Source organism: Prunus avium, chromosome 1 (genome assembly GCF_965620075.1).
Source record: "Prunus avium chromosome 1, drPruAviu1.hap1.1, whole genome shotgun sequence".
Taxonomy (NCBI): domain Eukaryota; kingdom Viridiplantae; phylum Streptophyta; class Magnoliopsida; order Rosales; family Rosaceae; genus Prunus; species Prunus avium.
Window position 1 is genome coordinate 2494688 of NC_142284.1, and position 23224 is coordinate 2517911.

The 23224-nt window shown below is 36.3% G+C and overlaps 2 protein-coding genes and 1 pseudogene across 4 annotated transcripts; 2 read left to right on the top strand and 1 right to left on the bottom strand.

The window, feature by feature from the left end:
* Window positions 1-7241: 7241 nt before the first annotated feature.
* Window positions 7242-11763, top strand: LOC110751481 (quillaic acid 3-O-glycosyltransferase CSL1-like). Of its 3 annotated transcripts, XM_021951957.2 has the most exons (8): window positions 7242-7923; window positions 8189-8284; window positions 8849-8983; window positions 9232-9444; window positions 9604-9703; window positions 9922-10094; window positions 10186-10539; window positions 11093-11763. In XM_021951957.2, exons 1-8 carry the CDS (start codon window positions 7315-7317, stop codon window positions 11636-11638), a joined length of 2226 nt encoding a protein of 741 aa, XP_021807649.2. In that variant the 5' UTR covers window positions 7242-7314; the 3' UTR covers window positions 11639-11763. The 3 variants fall into 3 exon arrangements, with proteins under 3 accessions (XP_021807649.2, XP_021807655.2, XP_088107898.1); XM_021951963.2 differs by lacking the exon at window positions 8849-8983; XM_088251772.1 differs by lacking the exons at window positions 8849-8983; window positions 9232-9444.
* Window positions 11764-12914: 1151 nt separating this feature from the next.
* On the top strand, window positions 12915-14941 carry LOC110751496 (serine/threonine-protein kinase BLUS1 pseudogene; annotated as a pseudogene).
* Window positions 14942-17195: 2254 nt separating this feature from the next.
* LOC110773370 (uncharacterized) lies at window positions 17196-19252 on the bottom strand. The gene is made up of 4 exons (XM_088247060.1): window positions 19220-19252; window positions 18427-18504; window positions 17442-17906; window positions 17196-17369 (listed from the first exon to the last, which is right to left on the bottom strand). The coding sequence occupies exons 1-4, from the start codon at window positions 19250-19252 to the stop codon at window positions 17196-17198; spliced, it is 750 nt and encodes a 249-aa protein (XP_088103186.1).
* Between the last annotated feature and the right edge of the window lie 3972 nt (window positions 19253-23224).

Genomic DNA, 23224 nt, shown 5'->3' on the forward strand with positions numbered 1-23224 from the left:
AGTAAGCTCTCATTCATAAATCACTCATAAACATTCACTATCACCAGTTCACTAACTTAAGCATCGAAGAGGGTTTGGCCGGTACCACACCGGTGCCCTTCACGGTGATCTTTTGCTCTTTGTGTACAAGTGAACCCATACCATAACTTAGGTTTCAGCCCTGCTGATGCTTCATTGTTGGCTGTGCTAAAAACACCTACAACAATTGATATTGAATATTTAACCCTCAAATTTATATATTAGCCATTGGATGTGTTTTTTTTAATCTTTGAGATTGAATGGATTAATCATGGCCATGAGATGAAGCTTAATAAGCATTATTATTATTATTATTTATTTATTTTAAAGTTCTAGTAGGATTTTGAAGAAATTTTGTTTGAATACTAAAATGTCCGAGGTGCCCTCTTGAAGTGAAATTCCTGGTTTTGTTTTTTCATGGCAAACGTTTCAAACTAATCATTCCCATCCCACATTCAATTGATGGTATTGGATATTAAAGACTGCAGCAACATTTTTGTCTTTCTTTTTCTCCTTTCTTTGTGGTGCATGCATGCGTAGCCTGCTAACATGCATACCAAATGCCCAAGTCCAATCAAATTCCTCTCAAAGTGTGGAGAGATAGATCTAGGCTTTATTTGAATAGTTATGTTTTATAAATTAGGGAGCTTTACTAATATACTCAAAATAGGGGTTGAAATTATATAAAAAAAACCCACATGGAATGCACTTTAGAAATACACCTAAAACTCATTTACTACATAAGAAATTGTTGTTTAAGTTCATATAAATTATATGACTGTCATTGATCAACTTAAAAAAGAAGCCCAACACAAAAAACTTAAATAGCACCAAAACAAGCCCAGTCCAATTTTATAAAATAAAAAAAAAAACCAAACAATTCATTACAAACAAAACGTCTTGAAAACCACAGCTTCATTTACGTGTCATGTTTATTAATGACTATAATGTTCCACACCTTTACTGTTATGTTGATTAATGGTTGTAATGTTCCAGTCTATGGTAATAACACTACTAATTTACTGTCATGTTGATTAACGATTGTAATGTTTCAGTCTATGGTAATAACACTGCTAGTTTACTTTCATGTTGATTAATGGTTGTAATGTTCCAGTCTAGGGTAATAACACTGCTAGTTTCCTACGACATCCTATTTCTAATGCATGTCTACCCCTGTAATGTACCAGTCTAGGGAAATAACACTGCTAGTTTCCTATGACATCTTATTTCTAATGCATGTTTACCCCTGTAATGTTCCAGTCTAGGGTAATAACATTGCTAGTTTACTGTCAGATTTATTAATGGCTATAATGTTCCAGTCTAGGGTAATAACATTGCTAGTTTACTGTCATGTTGGTTAATGGCTGTAATGTTCCAGTCTAGGGTAATAACAATACTAGTTTCCTATGACATCTTATTTCTAATGCATGTCGACCCTTGTAATGTTCCAGTCTAGGGTAATAACACGGCTAGTTTCCTATGACATCTTATTTCTAATGCATATCTACCCCTGTAATGTTCCAGTCTAGGGTAATAACACTGCTAGTTTTCTATGACATCCTATTTCTAATGCATGTCTACCCCTGTAATGTTCAAGTCTAGGGTAATAACACTGCTAGTTTACTGTCATGTTGCTATTTCTAACACATGTCCACCAAAGAAAAGATGAAGAAAGAACAAACCATACCAACTCAAGACAAGCCGAGCCCAGATTGTTAATACTATTATGTCACAGAAGTACATTGTTAATACTCTGTTATAGAAGTACATTGTTAATACTTTGTCATAGAAGTATATCGTTAAACAAAAATGAGATCCATAACTGAAATAGTAACTAAAGATAAATCGGTCATAAAAGCTTAAAATACATTTTGAAAATCAACTGAAATCCGAAGAGAAACACATAATTGAAGCAAAAGATCAAAAATCTCAAGTCCAAACCAAACGACGATGACGATGACAACAACGACGACGTGGCGAAAGAGGAGTAGAGCTCGAAGATAAGGAGTAGAGCTAAGGACATATGATCTAGGTTCTTTCGAGGTCTTGAACAATTTGGAAAAAAAAAAATCAATAGAAGCACGATTTTAGAACAAGAAATCGAAGGTGAAATATTGAAAATTGTAGATTAAAGATGAAGAATATAGTTGGACTTGAGACTGAGCTTCAATGGAAGCTCCTCTTGCTCCAACACCAGAGAAAGCACCAGCGAGAAAGGAGAAAATAAATCAGATTTGGTTTTTTGGCATATTTGGTTTTTTGGCAGATCTGGTTTTTTGGCAGATCTAGGCAGATTTGATTTTTCTCTCTCAAATCCATAATACAAGGGCAATATAGGTATTTAACACACACAAATAAACTAAAAAATAGCTATTAAATTGAAAAAATTGACAGCTATCAATTTTTGAGTTTTTTTTTTTTTTTTTTGTTTATAGTTTTTAAATGGTATAGGGTTTCTTTATAAGACTATGTCTAAGATTGGGTATATAACTAAATTTCTATATAAATTATTTGATGGACACGTTAGAGCAAGTCCAGTGCTATGGACTTGCCCTGGCAGCAGGCCCCCCCCAAGCAAGGTTTGGACCTCCAGTGCACAAAACACAGCCCCGGCAAGGCATGGGACCCACTAGCCCGGGCAAGCCCACAGGCAGAAATTGACTGGGCTCTTGCCCTCAGGCTGCTGACGTCAGAGCCTAAAAAAAATTTAAAAAAATATCAAAAAATTTAAAAAAATATATCAAAAAATTCTGGAAATTTTTTCTATAAATACCTACCAATATTATTCACTCTCCACACCAAATTTTTATACAAATTCATCTCCTTTCAATATTTTTCACTTTCCATACCAAATTTTCTACTACAAAATTCTATTTGAAAATTTTAATTTAATAAATATGGACACGTGGCAACCAAAAATCTTATCCGAAAATTTAATTAGAAAATTTTATCCGAAAATGTTATCTGAAATTTGAGGTGATAATTTTATAATAAATTGTGACACGTGGCAACCGAAAATATTATCTGAAATGCTTATCAAAATTAATGATTTAAAGTATAAAAAAATAGAAAATAAAGTACAATGAATAGTATTTGCCCTTGCCCTAGCCTTCAAGGGTGGAACCAACTAAGGCAAGGCTGCCACTATTCACATGAATAGTGGCAGCCCTTGCCTTGCCTTAGCCTTACCTTAGAGCATCTCCACCCATAAGGGCTAAGTCTAGGGCAAGGGCAAGCAAGGGCTGCTACTATTCATGTGAATAGTGTCAACCTTGCCATTTGTGGTTCCACTCATGAGGGCTAAGTCTAGGGCAAGTCTAAGGCAAATACTATTCATTGTACTTTATTTCCTATTTTTTTATACTTTAAAACATTAATTTTGATAATCTTTTGTAATTAAATTTTTGGATAAGATTTTTGGTTGTCACGTGTCCATTATTTTTAAGAAAAGATTTTCGGATGAGAATCTCGGTTGCCACATGTCTTATTCCAGATAAAATTTTCGGATATTCATTAAAAAAAAATTATAATTTCAGATTTCAGATAAGATTTCCACCCTCTAAAATTGTGTCACGTGTCCCATGTCAGATAAGTTTTTCATATATTTTAAAAAAAATTATAATCTCAGATTTCAAATAAGATTTTCACCCTCTAAATTTGTGCCACGTGTCATCTCTATCTTCTGAATCCCTCTATAAAACTACACCATCAACTCATACCTCTCACACCAGCTCTTATCTATTCCTTCATTTCTCAGATTTTACAAAACACTTTCTACTCTCAATGTCAAACTTGAGAAGGGTGTTGGAGAGGCAACAGAAACAAAGGGAAGAAATCCGGCGTAGACGTGCTGAAGAAGATCGGGACGCCGGTGAATAAGAGGAACAAATGCTTGCAGCAGCGGTGTGTATGCTTAATCAATCAAGGCAACACCGTCGTCGTGCCCCGAATGTGGACAGACGTAGGGAGTCTCGGGGTAAGAATCTCTTGGAGGATTACTTTATCCCAAATTCGTTATATCCTGAATATAAGTTTCGAGAGAGATATAGAATGCAGCCACATTTGTTCCAAAAAATCATGCATGATATTTGTAATTACGACACATACTTCATTCAAAAGCAGGATGCTGTTGGAGTTTTGGGTCTTATCCCGGAGCAAAAACTTACAACTGCTTTGCGGATGCTTGCTTATGGGGCATCTGCAGAGCAGGTGGATGAGATTGCAAGGATGAGAAAATCTACTATCCTAGAGTGCTTGGTGAGATTCTGTGATACAGTGGAAAATTTGTACACGAGGGAGTACCTTCGCAAACCCACGTCGAGGGACCTGCAAAGGCTCCTACAAAAAGGTGAGGATCGAGGTTTCTCAGGAATGATTGGAAGCATCGATTGCATGCATTGGCAGTACAAGAATTGTCCTACTTCTTGGCAAGGAGAGTACGGGAATCGGAAGGGCCAAAAAAGTATAATTTTGGAGGCCGTAGCTTCATTCGATTGTTGGGTTTGGCATGCCTTCTTCAAGGTTGCCAGATCTCAGAATGACCTCAATGTCCTTGGTCAATCCCCGGTGTCCGACGAGGTATTGCGAGGTCGTTCCCCCCAGGTCACGTACCAAATCAACAATACCGTATACTCGGGTGCGTACTACCTTGCCGACGGAATTTATCCTAGGTGGAAAACATTCGTGAAAACAATTCCGAATCCCTAATCCGAGAAGGAAAGAAGCTTTGCTTCCTTTCAAGAAGGTTACAGGAAAGACGTGGAGAGGTGTTTCGGTATCTTGCAAGCTCGTTGGGCAATTATTAGGGGTGCTGCTCGGATGCTAAATGAGGAGGTGTTGCGGAGTATTATGATGACTTGCATCATCCTCCACAACATGATTGTGGAGGATGAGTATGACTACCCAATCCCATGAACACGGCGTTGACAAGAATATATGAAAGGCCGATGGGACCAAATGGACTACCAATGGAGCCCGAACCGTTACTTCGGGATGGTCGATTCAACAACCCCATGATTGATCGTTATCAAGAAATGCAATCTTCATATGTTCACAAGAGATGTCAAGTTGACTTGATCGAGCACTTGTGAGAGATGAAAGGCAATCACAATGGATGAAGTCAAGATTAGTGCTTTGTTTGGAATTATGCTTTGTTTTTAATTATGCTTTATTTTTTGTGTGGTGTTTTTTGGAATTATGCTTGTTTTTATTATTATGCTTTTATGTATGGTTTGTTTTGTGTGTTGTTTGCAATAAATTAAAGTTTGTTTTTAATTAATCTTTGTTTTGATGCTCAAATGTTTTTAATAAATAGTCATATTATTTAATGCTTTTTTATTGAATAAAAAGGAAACAATACAACAAATTAAAGGATAATACAACAATACAACAATACAACATATGACAAAGGTGTTTCAATACAACCTAATAGTTTTCATCATTTAACCAATCCGTATGGCTAGGTCCGTCGTCTTGGAAAAGTTTGTATGGAGAATTGGTGTGGAAAGTGAATAATGTGAGTGGAGAGTAAAAAATATTGGATGGAGAAGAAATTGTATGAAGATTTGGTGTGGAAAGTAAATAAAATGGTTAGGTATTTATAGGGAAAAAATAAATAATTTTTTGGTATTTTTTTTATTAAAAAAAATTTAGAATTGTTTCGAATTTTTTTGCAATTTTTTTAGCCAAAAAAACGAGGACCGTCTGATTTCTGGAAAAAAACCGATCGGAGAGTCCCGGTTGCGACACGTGTCACATGCCCGTTGGAGTCTGTCAGGGGCGACATCAGCGTGACATCACCGCTGATGTCACCGCCCTCGAGCTGAAGCCCAAGCGAAACCTGCCCTTGGGCTTGCCCGGGCTTGTTGTCGCGCGCTGGAGCTCCCTTGGGCTTGGTCAGGGGGCCTTTTGCCCGGGTTACTGGCAGCGCTGGTGCTGCTCTTAGCCTTCACGGGTGGACTTGCTCTTAGTGGTGGGAGACTAGAGAGACTTCAAACTTGGTCCAAAAAATTTGTTTTTACTTGTCTAACAAATGAGCTTATTTGGTCCAACCCCTCAACGGAATATTCTTCTCCTGGCGGCATGAAATCTCTATATAGTGCCTTAAAATATTATTAGAGTTTTCAGAAGAAAGTAAATATTTTTTTTAATGTGAAAGGAGATTTGAATTTGTGATATTTTTTTTATAAAAAGTATGGTTTATTGGTGCAACTGCATATACTTTTTTCTTTTTCTTTTTTTATTTAAGTAATATTGAGAGAGGGGGGAATTGAACCTAGGATCTTTGGTGCAGGGGTAAATGCTCATAACCACTTGAGTTACAAATCCCTCACAACTGCATATGCTTCTTAATATAATATTTTGGGTTCTTCAAGGAAAATATTATTTTGAAAAATATACTCTTTTTTAAATACAAATGATAATCTAAATTACTTTAAATTAATTTACTTTATTGGAATTAAACTCAAACTCAAGAGGCTCAACTCTACCTTAAGAGGCTGACATAATCCACTTATGCTTAGAGAATGTACTTAAAACTATCCAAAATGAGATTCCAATTTGCGTTATTTTCTTAGAAAATAATTATAATGTTTGGGGCTTGGCCACCACGCACCACCTTGTTGTTTTCTTTTGCTGATTGTGCCAAAAGCTTCATTGACTTAGCCGCAGAGAAGTTTGAAAACCATGAGACGTAATTGACTTGGACAAAATGTGTGGCCAATTTTGAGACGTAAACTTGATTAATCTCCAAACATATAATAAGTTGATGGTGGTCTTTTCCAATTTAGAAACAAATTACTTGTGGAGATGTCATATGACAGAAGCCCGTCTTTTACAAAGGCAAATTAAACATTTGAAGTTTCTGTTTGTTTTAATGAAACAGAAATTCAATACTAGTTCTGTTTGAGAACTGTGGAGAAATAACACTAAATCCGTAGCTAATTGGTAACTATAAATTAAATAATCAATGGTAACTCTCTCTCTCTCTCTCTCTCTCTAATATTATTGTAATGTAAGTAGAAAACGTAATTAGTCGTCTTCATTGAAATACAGTCAACCAAGACAGCCAGCCGCGGCCATGGTATCTTGCTGATCAAGAAAACTGAAAATATTTTTCAACATATTTTTCTTTTTATGAGTCAATACTCATAAAACTTAGTTTTACCTTAATTTATGAGTCAATACTCTTTCGTTTATGGTCCTTTAAAAGGAGGTGGAGGGTGTAGGTGGTTGATACTTGTGTGTGTTGAGAGAACTCACATACCAAGCACAAAACTTGCCACAATAGAAGAAGATATGGAGAGTTCTTCTAAGCTCCCTCTTCATCTCTGCCATGTCCACAAGCTTTCAATCTTCATCAACCGGACACATATATTCTTCCACTCTATAGCTTTAGTCTTCTTGCTTTACTACAGAGCTTCTTTCTTCTTCTTCCAAGACACTACCAAAACCAAAGCAACCACCTTAGCATGGCTTCTTGTGTTTGTCTCGGAAATCGTCCTATCCTTCGAGTGGCTCCTCAGCCAGTCTTTTCGGTGGCGTCCTGTTTCGCGAACCGCGTTCCCGGAGAGGCTGCCTGGCGATGATAAGCTCCCGGGTGTTGATGTGTTCATCTGCACTGCAGATCCGGAGAAGGAACCGACTGTGGGGGTGATGAACACTGTGTTATCTGCCATGGCAATGGACTATCCGCCAGAGAAACTTCATGTGTATCTGTCCGATGATGGTGGAGCTGCTGTGACTTTGAAAGGTATGAGAGAGGCTTGGAGGTTTGCAAAGTGGTGGCTTCCATTTTGTAGGAGGTATGGGATCAAGTGCAGGGCTCCGGAGGCTTATTTCTCTGCAGAAGAGGAGGATGCTGATTTTGGCGGCAGCGAGTTCATTCAAGACAGAGAAGATATTAAGGTGAATGAGAGTTGAAATTTTTGCATACTAACCAACACAACATTTTATTACTTACAAAGCTATATAATTAATTTGTGCATTAAATGAAAAAGAAAACTATAACATCTAGTGTCTGATTTTTCTCATTAAAGTCGAGTTAGCTGTATATGACCGATTCATTAGGGAAATGATATACAAAATGAACAGTTGATATGTGACAATATATTATATATTAAATTAATGGTGTTTCTAGCTACCAGAGTTGACGGGGGAGATTTGGGTGCAGGAGAAATATGAGGTGTTTAAGAAAAGAGTAAGAGAAAAAGCAACGGTTGGGTACACAAGGAGCGGACTGGGTCGAGATCACCCTGCAGTGATTGAGGTATATATTAACATTTGGTATTGTTTGTTGACTAATTTGGTTTTGATATATTATATATATATTTTCATTAAGAATGAGGGGCAAGCTATATATATATATATATATTATCATCAATGTAAAGAAATCTTTTACTTTTACACCTTCTTCTAAATAAATATCAATGAGTTTTTAGGCTTGGTGGTGACACTTGTTTTTTTTAGCAAGTTAGTATTAAAAAAAAAACGAGAGTCAAACTCTAATCAAGCACGTAGGAGCAAATATAATTTATAAATAGAGCTATATATAAATATAATTTATAATTTTTGGGAATATGTTGAGAGTAAGCCAAGTTTCCAAGTTCTTCTTTGGTTTGCCAACCGACAAGTGTGCATTTTCCTATTTTGTCCTTTACTATTGGATATATATAAACGCAGCTAGCTAGATAGAAAGCATTCCATTATTCCATACCGACACAAAAAACAAAAACAAAAAAATAAAAATAAAAACAAAAACGAAAGGAGAAAATATATGTCCCCACCGCTAACATAAATTCATGATCATAACCGATAACTGGACGTTTGGCAGGTTATACAAGAAACATCCAGTGATGATGCAATTCAAGAAAATGAAACCAAAAATATGCCTCTCCTTGTTTATGTTTCTCGTGAGAAAAGGCCTTCTCATCCCCATTATTTTAAGGCTGGAGCGCTCAATGTTCTTGTATGTATCTCTCTATTTTTTGCTAATTATCTTACATTAATATTCTCTTATCAAATATATATAGTATGTTACGTATTACCAAAGCTCAAACTAATAATTCATTTTATTATCGACGCAAAGTGACAGTTTGACAAAACTTATATATGCCCGACTATCTAATAAGTGAACAATTTTTCTACAAATCCATGTATTTATTTATTTATTTACGTGTAAATTAATATGTTGTGTACTTATATGTTGTTTTTCAGCTACGGGTCTCTGGTGTGATAAGCAATTCTCCTTACATATTAGGGCTAGATTGTGACATGCATTGCCATGATCCAAGTTCGGCTCGGCAAGCAATGTGTTTCCATCTTGACCCAAAGATATCACCCTCCCTAGCACTTGTTCAATTCCCTCAAAAATTTCACAACATCAGTAATAATGATATCTATGACAGTCAGCTAAGGTCGATATTTTGGGTATGGATTCAAGAACAAAACTTCACTATAGTTATACATGAATTAATATATTTAATTACAAATTAGCCCCTAAATAATTAAAGAAAATCATATATATATTTTATGTGCAATAATATATCTGACAATTTTATGACTTGTTGGTCTCGACTACTTTCAAAGCTGCAATGGCAAGGTTTTGATGGGGTTGGAGGGCCATGTGTGTCTGGTACCGGCTATTACATCAAGAGGTTGTCCTTATGTTCAAACTCCATACATGAAGGTGTGTTTTTGTATGTATTGTTTTACTTGGATCGACTTGGTAATTGCAGTTGGTCTTAACCACTTGAGTTACGAACCCCTTATTCATTAATAGTATATATTTTTAGACATTATATAAGCATGTATTTGTATTAATCCATGTACATATTTCTTTCTTGTAAGTTATAATTAATCACAAGTTTCTATAGCTAATTACTATTTTCACTATTGAATTTCCAGATGGGGATCCCATGAAACTTAGACAATCATTTGGTCCATCCAATGAGTTCATCAAATCCCTCCACCAAAACAACAAGCCTGATATACTCATCCACAGAAAGAATGCATTGCTAAATGAAGCCCAACTCCTTGCCTCTTGTGCCTTCGAAAATGGCACCAAATGGGGGGAAGAGGCAAGTACAGATACTAATAAAACCATGCCCATTGAATCATTCAACTTAATAACATTAATAATAATTGTGGTCTTTCTTTCATTTATTGCAGGTTGGTTTCATGTATGGGTCTGTGGTGGAAGATTACTTCACAGGGTTTCGTTTGCATTGCAAAGGTTGGATTTCAGTGTATTGTAATCCACCAAGGCCACAGTTCTTGGGCGGTGGCACCACCAATTTGGATGACTTTTTAGTCCAAGGGACTAGATGGACCTCTGGGTTGGTTGATGTTGCCATCTCCAAGTTTTGTCCTCTTATATATGGCCCTTTGAAAACGTACACTTTCGTTCAAAGCATGTGTTATGCAGAACTTGCTCTTTTCCCCATTTTCTACTTCTTGCCATTGTGGTGCTTTGCTACCATACCTCAGCTCTGTCTTCTCAATGGCATTCCTTTGTACCCAGAGGTAATTAAAGTTTTTTCTATTTATATTTCTTCTTATCAAATATCTTTTGCGCAAATGATTCAAGATAAAGAGTACTTCATCTTTAAGGAAATCCTTGCGTGTAATAAAAAAAAAATCTATAATTTGTCACGCTATCTGATAACAAAAACTGTGAATTTGAACTATTGACACCAGTTAAAAGCCTCAATAGTTATGGATGTTTAGTTGTTATTGGCTCCTAATTGGGCACATATATGCATTCCAATGCTAACTAAATGACACAAACAATTATAAGTAGGGACATGTATCTATGCTCATTTAGAGGGCAATAACTACTAAACATCCGTTAATATTGAGGTCATTTTTCCTAGTGTGAGTAGGTTTTTTCTTGATTGAGTTTGTGAAGCACATGCACAGTCTAACAATCTCACAATATAAATATTTATCTTATAGTCATCCATTCTATATTCTACCGCCCTCATAAAAAAAAAAAAAATCCCGTCATAAAATCTTCAATTTGATTTAGTGTCATGTAATATCCTAATACATATTGGTCTTGTTCTTGGATTTGCAGGTCTCAAATTCATACTTCATCGTATTTTCGTTCGTATTTCTATCGTCGATTTCAAAACATTTATACGAGGTTCTCTCCACGGGATTTACATTTCGACATTGGATAAATGAACAAAGGATATGGATGATGAAGTCAATTACATCTCACTTATATGGCAGTGTGGATGCCTTCATGAAGAAAATTGGTATGAGAGAAGCCAGTTTCTTCCCAACCAACAAAGTTGACGATGTTGACCAACTCAAGCGTTACAATATGGGGGTGTTTGATTTTCAAACATCAATATTATTTCTTGCTCCAATGGCTGCTCTGGTGATCTTGAACATGGCTTCCTTTGCTGTTGGGATTTCTAGAGTCATCTTTTTGGGGGAGTTGGACAAATTTTTCATACAAGTTTTCATACCCTTTTATGTCATTTTGATGAACTACCCTATCGTTGAAGGGATGCTGATACGAAAAGACAGGGGTCGCATTCCACCATCAGTCACATTACTCTCTGCCGTAGTTTCCTTGATTTTCTATTCTTTGGGTTCTATTATTTTCATGTAGAAAGGCCAAAAGGGCCATGGCCGGTGTCCATGATATTTCCATTTTTCTGAGTTAATAATATGGTATGTATGCTTTTATTGTTCTTATTATTATTTTTTAATACAAGCGATAGTCTAAATTATAAGGGGGAAGGGGCTTTCTCGCACACACACTACTAAGATGTGAAGATGGTTCAAACCTAAAACCATTGCTCTGCTACAAGTCAAGTTCCTTTTCTTTTCTTTTTCGAGTACAAGCGACAGTCTAAACTAAAGGAGAGAGAGGGTTTCTCACACACCCTGCTATGATGTCATGGAGATTTGAACATGCTATCACTAGTCTACAAGTCAATGCCCTTTTCTTTTATTCACTAAAGAATTCTATTGCTTTTGCTTTCAAATTAGGCATTCTATAGATTGGAGCCATAATATGGAAGAAATCAGTATTAATTGTGTTTGATAATAACCAGAGCTAAGCCCAACAAGTTTGGGTTGAACCTAGCCTGGCCTAGACTCACATAATTTAAGCCCAATATGTTTCGGCTGGACAGCAACATTACATTAACAATATAGAATGCCTCTCCATGACCATGCCCATGATACTTCTGGACCTCTCTCATGTTGAGTGCCCTTTCAAAATCACTCTTATGGCAAGAGAAGAGAAAAAGCTTCAACCATTGAGTTCAAGTTGAGACTAACTACCTCTTAGTCTAATAATTTTTTTCGTTTAGTACTTTTCCTTGTTTAAATGTTAAGAAAAAGTCAAGTTTGAATATCCCTCTTTAGTTAAGAAATAAAAAGTCCAAATTATAGACGAATGACACATTATTTGGACTCGAATTTACAGATTAATATTCGTCAATTCTGACAAAAGTATTACTAATTATGATAAACTTCATGTGTTTATTAATTATTGTAACAAAAAGTATCCATGAGTAATGAAAAAGTAGAAAATTAGTCAAACTTTTGTTCACCTTTATGATGGTTACAATTTTGGTGGACCCCTCAGTGTCTAACACTCGATTAATTCTATCACAAAACATAAATGTATTATCTCAACCAACCTAACTAATTCCAATTACCAAAAAAACCCTCACAAAAGATCAAAGATTTACATGCAATAACTTCACGTTCAGCCCCCAACTCTTGAATGCTAAAAGGCTGAAAGCAGAGCAGTTCAACACTCACATGCATCGTCCCAAAGCCACACTCACCGCCTCATCAACCTTTCACAAGATTTCTGCTTAAACCCCTACTTTTCTTTATCTCCTCATAACCCATCAATCCCCTCCAACAAAACCCACTTCCCAGAATTCAGAAAAACCCAATTCAGTTCATCAACATCTCTGCTTTTTTTCTTCTCCAATGTCGACTTCTTCTTCTCACCAAGAAAACCCAGAACCCAAGAAAGTCCAATTCCCATTGGACTCAACTGCGTACCAAATCCTCGATGAAATTGGCTTCGGCGTCAGCGCTGTTGTTTACAAAGCCATCTGTTTGCCAATGAACAACACAATCGTGGCAATCAAGTCCATCGATCTCGATCAATCCCGGGCCGATTTCGACCGCATTCGACGTGAAACCAAGACGCTCTCTCTTCTTTCACACCCCAATATCCTCAGTGCCCATTGTTCTTTCACTGTGGACCGTCATCTTTGGGTCGTCATGCCGTTCATGTCCGCCGGGTCTCTCCAATCCATAATGTCCTCTGCTTTCCCCGACGGCCTACCGGAAACCTGCATTGCCATCGTCCTCAGGGAGACATTGAAAGCCATGTCGTATCTTCATGACCAAGGGCACCTCCACAGAGACATCAAGGCAGGTAATATCTTGATTGACTTCAATGGGTCGGTTAAAGTTGCAGACTTCGGGGTTTCTGCTTCTGTTTATGAGGCCAATTCGAGTGGAGAGTCTTCGACTCGGTTAAACGACGTTGCTGGGACGCCGTATTGGATGGCGCCTGAGGTGATACACTCGCATAACGGCTACGGATGCAAGGCGGATGTATGGTCTTTTGGGATCACAGCTCTGGAATTGGCTCATGGGGGGCCTCCCCTGTCTAACTTGCCTCCTTCAAAGTCTCTGCTTTTGAAGATCACGAAGAGGTTTCGGTTTTCGGATTATGAAAATCTTCACGACAAGAATTACAAGAGCAAGAAGTTCTCTAAGGCCTTTAAGGACTTGGTGGGTTGTTGTCTTGATCAGGACCCGAACAAGAGACCCACTGCGGAGAGGTTGCTGAGGCACTCGTTTTTCAAGAATTGCAGGGGCTTGGATTTTCTGGTGAAGAATGTGCTTCTGGGTTTGCCTAGTGTTGAGGAAAGGTTCAAGAAAACCAGGGATTTGGGAGGGTTGATGAAGGGGAAGGGTATTAATGCTGAGGATGAAGAGGATGAAGAGGAAGATGATGAAGGTAGCTCAGCGAGGCAGAGGGCTAAGCACAGAAGGATTAGTGGGTGGAATTTCAATGAGGATGAGTTTGATCTCGACCCTGTGTTCCCAGTTAGGCCTCTAGGCGATTCTGCTGTGAAAATGGTTTGGTTTGGTGGAGAAACCATCATCCAGGACAGGGGAGGTGAGTGGAGTGAGTCGAATCCGAGTTCACCAGGTCGGGTTGATGAGGAGGCTGAGAGTGAGAATGTGGGTGTGATGGAAACTGAGAGGGAAGCAATGGCGGTGGGTGAGCATAGTGAGAATGTGGGTGAGATAAGGGGATTGTTGGGCGGTGGTGGTGTTGATGAGGAAGCCCTGGTGGGTGCCCTGAGTGGATATGTGGTTGGTGATTTGGATAGGGAAGCAATAGTGGGTGGGCTGGTGGCTTTCATAGGGAGCTTGGATCAGCAGAGGCAGAATGTGATGACATTGTTGAGCGTGTTGAGAGGGGTGGAAGCTTGGGAGGTGAGCAGAGAGGAGCAGATGGGGCAAGTGATTGAGAGGCTGAGGGTGGAGTTGGAGAATGAGAGGGAGAGGAATTTCCAGTTGGAGATGGAATTGGAGTTTCTAAGGATTCAGATTTCTGGTGTACATAGCAGCACTGGGGCTGGTATTGATTGAGAAATGTCAGTTGAATTTTGAGGCAGGGCATGCATGCATATTTGCAAATTACAAGAGAGTTTTTGCCTTTTTATTAATGGTGAATTCTTTGCATGCTTTTATGTCTAGTTGTACTCATACAGAAGAATACAGATTCCTTTGTTGTACCCTTTTCATGAGTGATTGACCATTTCATCTATAGAAAGCTTTACATTTGTATCTGATTACATATGAAATGGAGTTTGCCATTTTGTAAGCATTTGTTTATATCTGTGCTCAGATTTTCTTTCCTTTTTCTGCATTATGAATCTATTTCATCCCAACTTGTTGTTAGTTTTAGGTGGATCAGTTAATAAAGAAGTTAAGATTGAAGACCATGGTATTCCAATGAAAGCAGATAGCTAACTTCAGGGGCCCTAATTTAGTTGAAAGATGTAAATTGACTTGTGTGTGTATCAGGGCCGGCCCTGGGTGATTGAAGGCCCAGGGCAAAACTCTAAGAGTGTGCCCTTTATTCATAAATTATTATTTTTTAATCAAATAATTAATTGTGTGCTGCTATTTCCATCGTCTTGTCCTATTTTCCCACCCACCATATCTTTAAAATTTTAAAGACAAGTTTATCTTTTTGTAAAATAACTTATAAGGACTTATGTAACTCATCTTAAGTGTAAATCCAGCATGGATGTTAACAATTTTAAAAAATTATTTTAGAATATTAAAAAAACATGAAAAACTTCATCACTTCCTTCCCAGGCTGCACCAAACAAGCCACCACCCAAACACCACTAGCCACCTAGCAACCACCATCTACCACAAGCCGAATAGCACCCACCCACACCCAGCTAGCTCTCAAGACACCTAATCCCCATCAAACCAAATTATCCATAACCTATTCTAAATAATTACCGACCCAATTTGACAAAACTCATTAACTAGTGTATTGCAATTTGCAAGTATGAGAATCGATTGAAATAGCCGTCCTCACCATTTGAGACAAAAACCAAAAGCCTGATAAGAAAATCCTTGTTTAGAGAAACCTAGGGAGGAGATGCATGCTTTGGGTGAGAGAGAGAGAGAGAGAGAGAGAGAGAGAGAGAGAGAGAGAGAGAGAGAGAGAGAGAGAGAGAATTCTTATGCCTGCCACCATTGGCGGACCCATAATTTTTTTAGCGGAGGTGCAATATTGACTAAGTATGAAAAATGGTTTTTCGGAATAATCATTTTCTCAAGATAATTTTTGGCGGCTTTTATTCCTTACACATCAAATAAGAAAACTTGATTTTATGGAATTTTAGTATGAAGTATATATTGACTTAATGAGCCATCATTTTTAGCATAAATCGTATTTTGCACTAAAACCGATTTTTCATATTTTTATTTGGTGGGAATTTGATTTTCTAGTATTTTTATTTGAATCCAAATGGTTCCTTATTTACATTGTAAACTTAAGTAAATTGAGTAATATAAAAATAAATGAAAGTAAAAGGACAAAGACATTTACTTAAATGTTGAAAATGGAAATAAGGTAATATGTACACTAGTTGAGCATAGGGGCAATATAATGTAGCCATACCCATTACTTTTAGTTATTTTATTTTTTTATGAGCACTTATAATTTTGTTTTGCATATACATATATATTTTTTTGTCTGATCATATACATATATATAAGCTAATATAATTTTTTTTTTTGCCCTTCTCAATCGTGGGCCCTGGGCGGTGGCCCTGGTTGCCCTGGCCAAGGGCCGGCCCTAGTGTGTATAGATCATTCCATGTCCTAGACAAGGCTTGAGGATCCTCTGTTTTCTCCTCTTCTATTCTTTCTCTTTGTTAATGGAACTAAGCTTCCTTCTCCTTTTGGGCCTTCAAACGGAACTGACTTTAGAGAGAAGATCAATTGACTGGGTTGGGCCCATAAACAAGCCCGTTGCCACACTCACTTTGGGATCCTTCAAGGCCGTTCTCTTGCATTGTGCCGAAAAGGCTACAATGAGGGGGTATGGATGAGGGATTTAAGTGAAGGGTTCAATCCAACTATTAAACTTTAACATTTTCAACTTATAAAGAGTGCTGCTATTTCCACCCACCTGTCCTATTTTCTCACCCACTTTATCTTCCCACCTACCATATAAATTTTAAAAAACACAATCCTATTTTTCCACCCACCAATATTCCTAAAATACCCTTTTAATTATTACCTCATTTCCTCTCTCCTTTATTCTCTTTACTCATTTCTTCTCTCTCTCTCTGACGGCCCACGCATCTCTCTCTCATTTTTGCTGTATCTTATTTTCTATCTCTTTCTCTGTCTCTCGTGTTTACTATACAAACCGAAACTGTTTTTTGCTGTAATTTTTATTTTTATTTTTGTAAATATGAATTCTGTGAATATAATCATATTTATGCTCTTAGCTTTCCACTGTTGTAAATAAACTTTTTCTCCAAAGTTATCCAAGGACCAGAAATCTATTGAACTTTGCAATAAAAAAAATATAAAACACCCATTCTTAACACATGGGAATGTCAAAGAGTACAAAGCCAAGTTCAATCATCATCAGATGCAATTGTTTCTCTAGTTATAACAGTAGACCTTGTAATATATATGAATTGTTGTATGCGAGTAATATATGGGGTGGCCCATTCTGTAGTCCATGGTTCCCGGTATCTGTCCCAGTTTGTTGCTATAGGAGGAATTGGATGACTTGGCTTCAAGAATACCTGCACAAAGGTGTAAATATATATAAGGACATATGTATGAAATAAACAACTTATATTCAGATTATAAAATACCTGCACAAAATGACGATTGATGAATCCGATAGCGATCTCTCTACAGTCTGATAGTGGCACTGGTCTTGATCTAAGAGGTAAGAACGTTAGACATTGTACATTAGATAGGTGCACAAGTACAACATCATAACATGATGCAATAATATGGCCCATGTCAGGCATAGTCATCCATCGATCAAAATTTGCATCAGGTCCAAAGTACGCTAATGAGTGCTTTAGCTCATAGATCCTATTTTCAGACCCATAAAGTGCTGAATAGTGAACTGAATAAGTCTCAAGCTCATTCAATAAATCTCCTCTTACTTGTACCCATCCATCCTCACCATAACCTAATAATGCTGCAGTAGCTCTGTACCCACAATGTCCATCTGCTACCACATCTTTTACATGATGGATGTATGACCTTAATGCTTGTGGAAATGCATCAACAAACTCAACTGGCTTATGTAGCGGGGTGCGATACACCTGCACACATGTACATAGTTAGTTATAAAATTACTAAAGACGTGAAGATTATATCATCTTGCTATAATAAATATATAAATATATTATACCCACCCTCTCTTTTGGTCTCCTCTTTTGTTTTGCGCTCACTTTAGGAGGAAGACCACCAAGACTACATCCATCCAACCTAGGTGAATCTACAACCTCAAACAAGGATGGATCACGACGAGTAGATTTATCCATCTTCTTACTTGGCCTACCTCGAGTCTTGGTATTCACAAATGGTTCCACAAGTGAAGTAGTTTGTGGTGCTACTAATTCCATAAGTTTCCTTTTAAGAATTATTTGTGTAGTTGCATCAGACTTCATTCAACGCCTATGAAATAACTCCATCTCTGCATCATAGGAACACTCCGAAGTTTTTCTTTTTAAGTGCAAATGTCATGTCAAGTTGCCTCCAATGTAGACACTCATAGGAACACTCATTTCAATCAAACCTAACTGTAGACACGAAAATTTAAATTCTTGTGTTTACACTAACCTCATTCGTGGTAAATTCACTAGTACAATCCACTATATGTTCAAAGTCCACGTCCCAGCAACCAGAATATTCATCTCCCTGAAAAAAGAAAACAATAAACAATAGTAAGAATATTCATCTCCCTAGAACAGGGCCCAAATCGTAGAAGTAATACAGCAGTAAAATGATAAAAGAAGCAACTTCACATCACGAAATTTAATGACAATGGCTAGTCAGCAGTCAAAAGATGACCAGCCCTTGAAACCAAAACTTGGCTCACGCTCCCCAATTTTTGAACGTACCCAGCAACCTCTTTACCCACCTTATTGTTAGGTCAATACTTGAATGTATCAAAATCACTAGGAAAAAAGTTAACATAGGTTCTTCAATAAAAACGATAGAATACAGTAAAGCTTGGAAAATTAAGAGAAATCTTGTCACCGAGTTCAAAACTCACTTGGAAAATTAAAATACCCTTTTGCTTCTTCATCCTTCCTTCACCTCTCAGCTCTCTCTGCGTCAAAGGGTCCAGAGCTGTTTATCTCGCTCGCCCTTCTTAAATCCACATTCTTGCCAAAACCAATTTGGCTAAGGATTTTTTAAGGCATGAGAAGGTGAAGAAATTGTTTAAGTATTGACCTAACAATAAGGTGGGTAAAGAGCCCAAATCGTAGAATTGTTGATTCATCCCCAGGTTTTCAAATTTTTAATTTGTTTAAGAAAAAAAAAATCAGAGTCCAAGAAATACTCATCTCCCAATGCTTTAAGTAATCCTAAAGATCTTAGAAATTCTGTTCAAATAGGATTACCTTACCTTTTCGCCAAAATCATTCTCTTCAATATCCATTCTCTTGTTGTTTTCTTCTTCATAAACAATTTGATTGAATGAATAGAGTTCTGAGCACTGAAAAGCCTTCTTCACCTTCTCATGAGCAAGGAGTCGTATTCTTGTGTTTTTTTTTCTTTTTGTCAAACGATAGGGTTACGTACTTGAGAAGTCTACGTCTTTTTCTTTTTTTCTCTTTCTTTTTCCTTAAGTCCTTTTAAGTCATTTTACAATAGGGTTAAATTTGTCTTTAAAAGTTTAAAGATAAGGTGGGTGGGAAAATAGGACAGGTGGGTGGAAATAGCAGCACTCCTTATAAATAGTTGGATTAGATCCCTCACTTAACCCCCTCACCCACCATACTCCTCATTATAGCAGCGCCCGTTGTAAGCCCAGATTGTTTTGGAGTACAGCCTACATAAAACCAAATAACTCTTTTCTCTTCTTTTTTGGTCTGAACCACGAGGTGGTCCTGGAAGGGCCCCAACTATGGGTGACACCTTTAAGCCTTAACCACAACCCAGACTAATCCCCGCTCACACCGGGTCGGCCCGTAAGGGGTAAAGTGCTGGCCAAAGTGGTGACTCCGTACAAGAGCAGGGATCGAACCCCTGACCTCTCTTAAGGAATGAGAGTGCCGAACCACTCACACCAACCACCTTGGTTAACTCTTTTCTCTTCTTTCAATTTCAATTACTATATGTATTTATTTTTTCATATGAAACATACTTGCTAGGTCGATTTATCGTTTTCTGCAAATCACATTCTTTACTTGAAAAAGATTATCAGAATTGTTACTTTTGGTGTGGGTTAGAGTGACACAAGCTAACGAAAAACACTTTTTCATTTTCTTTTTTGGTTTTTGTGTTTTGCTAAAATAGTTTTATAAAATGTTTTGTTGGATTAGAGAGGCACTCTTGCTTCCTCAAAAACACTAACCGAATAATTTTCAAATTAACCAACCAATAAAAATGTAGAGTAATGTTACTCTTACTCAAGGTCTAAAATATCGATGGTATCGGAAATATCGGAAGTCCAAAAACACGGAAATGTCGATGGAAATATCGGGATATTATCGGTATCGATAAAAATTGAATAAAAACCACGGAAATTGTAAGAAAAACTTGGAAATTTTTATTGAAACTTTGCAGGATGTTTATTTAGTCAATTATCTATTAGTTTATCACAAAAAAATTGGAAGGAAATGCATTGCATGATGGATTTAACTGATTTAAGTTGATTATATAGCGAGCTGGCAAACACTGTAAGTGTAGAAAATATGTAGTAATTAATGAAAGAAGATTAAACACACCATAATCATTTATATATAATGAATTACTACAATATTTTACACTTTATACATTGCATGGTAAGATACATGAGTGACTTAGTACCACATAGAGTTCCTATGAGGTTCAAAATTTTCACCATCTTCATCATCTCTATGTGTAAAGTAAGTATATTGTGAAGAGTAGTCATCAAATGATAAATCCCCAAAATAGTTTTGCATGTAATTGTTAACATGCCACCCATATGGATCCAAGATTGGTTGACGTTGTCCATAAGCAAAATCATTTGGAGTTATTAGACGTTGTCCATAAACAATGTTGAAACGTGGTGAGTTGTTCAAAAGTAGAAACTTGAAAAGGAATGGTCAAAGATTCATTCTCATCTCATGTGAAAATTTATTTCTTGCAAAAAGAATTCAAAACAAAACCATGTATATATATAAATATTTTAGCATATTTTCACAAATACATAAGTGATATGGTGGTTAAGGGGTTGAAGGAGTAAAATGGTTTTCACAAAAACCATGTATATAAATATTTTTGGGTTTCGTATCGCGATATTATCGATAATATCGCGATATATTGCCCAAATCATTCATAAAAATGTTAAAATTATCGTCTCCGATATTATCAGGATAGTATCGATAAAAATATTAATATATTGACGATAACACCATGGTTTGTTGAGAAAATATCGGCCCCCCAAAAATCCGATATTATCGGGATAATATCGCCGATAATATCGACATTTAATACCTTGCTCTTACTACATTCTCATGTCACCTCATGTGACAGATGATGTGGATAGTCACATCAATTAAAAAGGTTCAATAAATTATAAAAGGAAAGAAAATGTTAAATTAATTTTAATTGATGTGATTGTCCACCTCATCTGACACATAAGGTAGTATGAGAATGTGGTAAGAGTAACATTATTCATAAATGTATGATTTGTGTATGTTAAGCATCATTATTGCATAAGCATCATTGTTGCAAATGGTTTGCAATGGTCAATTAAGAAAATTCTTCAATAAATATTTTATGTTAAGGATTGGTTACATATTTTTAATCTCGATTGTTGAATTTTAATTATTATTTATTTAGTGAATAATTAGTATTAAAATATTTAATTAACTTCATGAATTATGTTACTTAATAAATAGTAATTCAATCTTTCTTGTTTCTTTTTTCTTTTTTTCCTTTAATATTCACTAAGTAAAGCCTAACTACTAATCAAAGTGATTCAAAAAGAGAGATACATATTAAAGGGTATAGCCGCGCGGCTATACGCTTTTAATATATACACCAACATTAAAAATATAAATATGGATTTCTCTGTAGGCTTGCCTTTTGTGAACACCCCACATCGAAAATCCACTCCTACAGAGGTCTTTATAAACAAAGCACTATGATGGTTTGCTAGAAGCGGCTTGAGTCCTGCAGACCCCTAAAAAACGTTGTTTTCTGCTGTAAAATTGGATTACATCTTCCAATGTAACAACACAGACAGGTTTTCCTTACATTTTCTTAATGTCATGCAAACTAAACTTCAGTTTTGAACATAGGAGACAGTAAGTGATGGGGAGGACTCATTTAAAATGATTAATATTAGATGGAAAGTAGTGTTACAGTAGCAAAGTAGTGTTACAGTAGCAATATAGTGTGGAGAGTGGTGTTCAAGTAAATATAACGAGCAACAATATTAAAATGTTTAATATTAGATGGGCTGGTTTTTGTTTTAATTATTAACTTCAGGGTCCAGGGTTCAAGTCACAGAGAGGGCACACTTGGGTATTTTTTTTAATATTTTTTATTTTTAAGTGTTTTCACCTGTTAATCTTACTTTGATGCTTTTGTCATTAAATTAGCTTGGCTATAGGCTCGGCTTTGGATTTGACGCTGATTAATAATAATTATATTAATCAAAGATTTGGGCCTTGGGGCTCTTGGGCTTTGGAGAACTTTAATTAAGGCACCCAAATAAAAATAAGTAATATATATATATATATATATATATATATATATATATATATATATTCTGTTGAAATATAGGAGATATTAAGGCTAATAAGATATTACTTAATTACATATATTAAATTAAAGAGGTTAGCGAAAAAAAAAGAGTAAAGAAACTAATTTTATATTTCAAAAATTAAAAATTTAAATAAAATAAACGTAACACCTTTCCAGACGAAATTTCGTCGGCATAGACCTATGCCGGCAAACTGTTGTCGGATAACGTTTTTCGTGACAAATAAAGCTGTGCCGACGAAATTTCGTCGGGAAAGGTCTGTTGACCTGCCCCGACGAAAGTTTGTCGGGAAAGGTCCTTTTAAAAAAAATAAATCTAAACTTAGGATATTTGGGTTAATTAATTTTTTTTAAAATTTTATTGTTAGTAATTAAATAATATATTTGATTTATCTAACTAGTAAAGTTAGTAATTATATTTTAATTATTATTTATTTAGTGAATAATTAGTATTAAATTTTTTAATTAACTTCATGAATTATGTTGCTTAATAAATAGTAATTCAATCTTTCTTGTTTCTTTTTTCTTTTTTGCCTTTAATATTCACTAAGTAAAGCCTAACTACTAATCAAAGTGATTCAAAAAGAGAGATACATATTAAAGGGTATAGCCGCGCGGCTATACGCTTTTAATATATACACCAACATTAAAAATATAAATATGGATTTCTCTG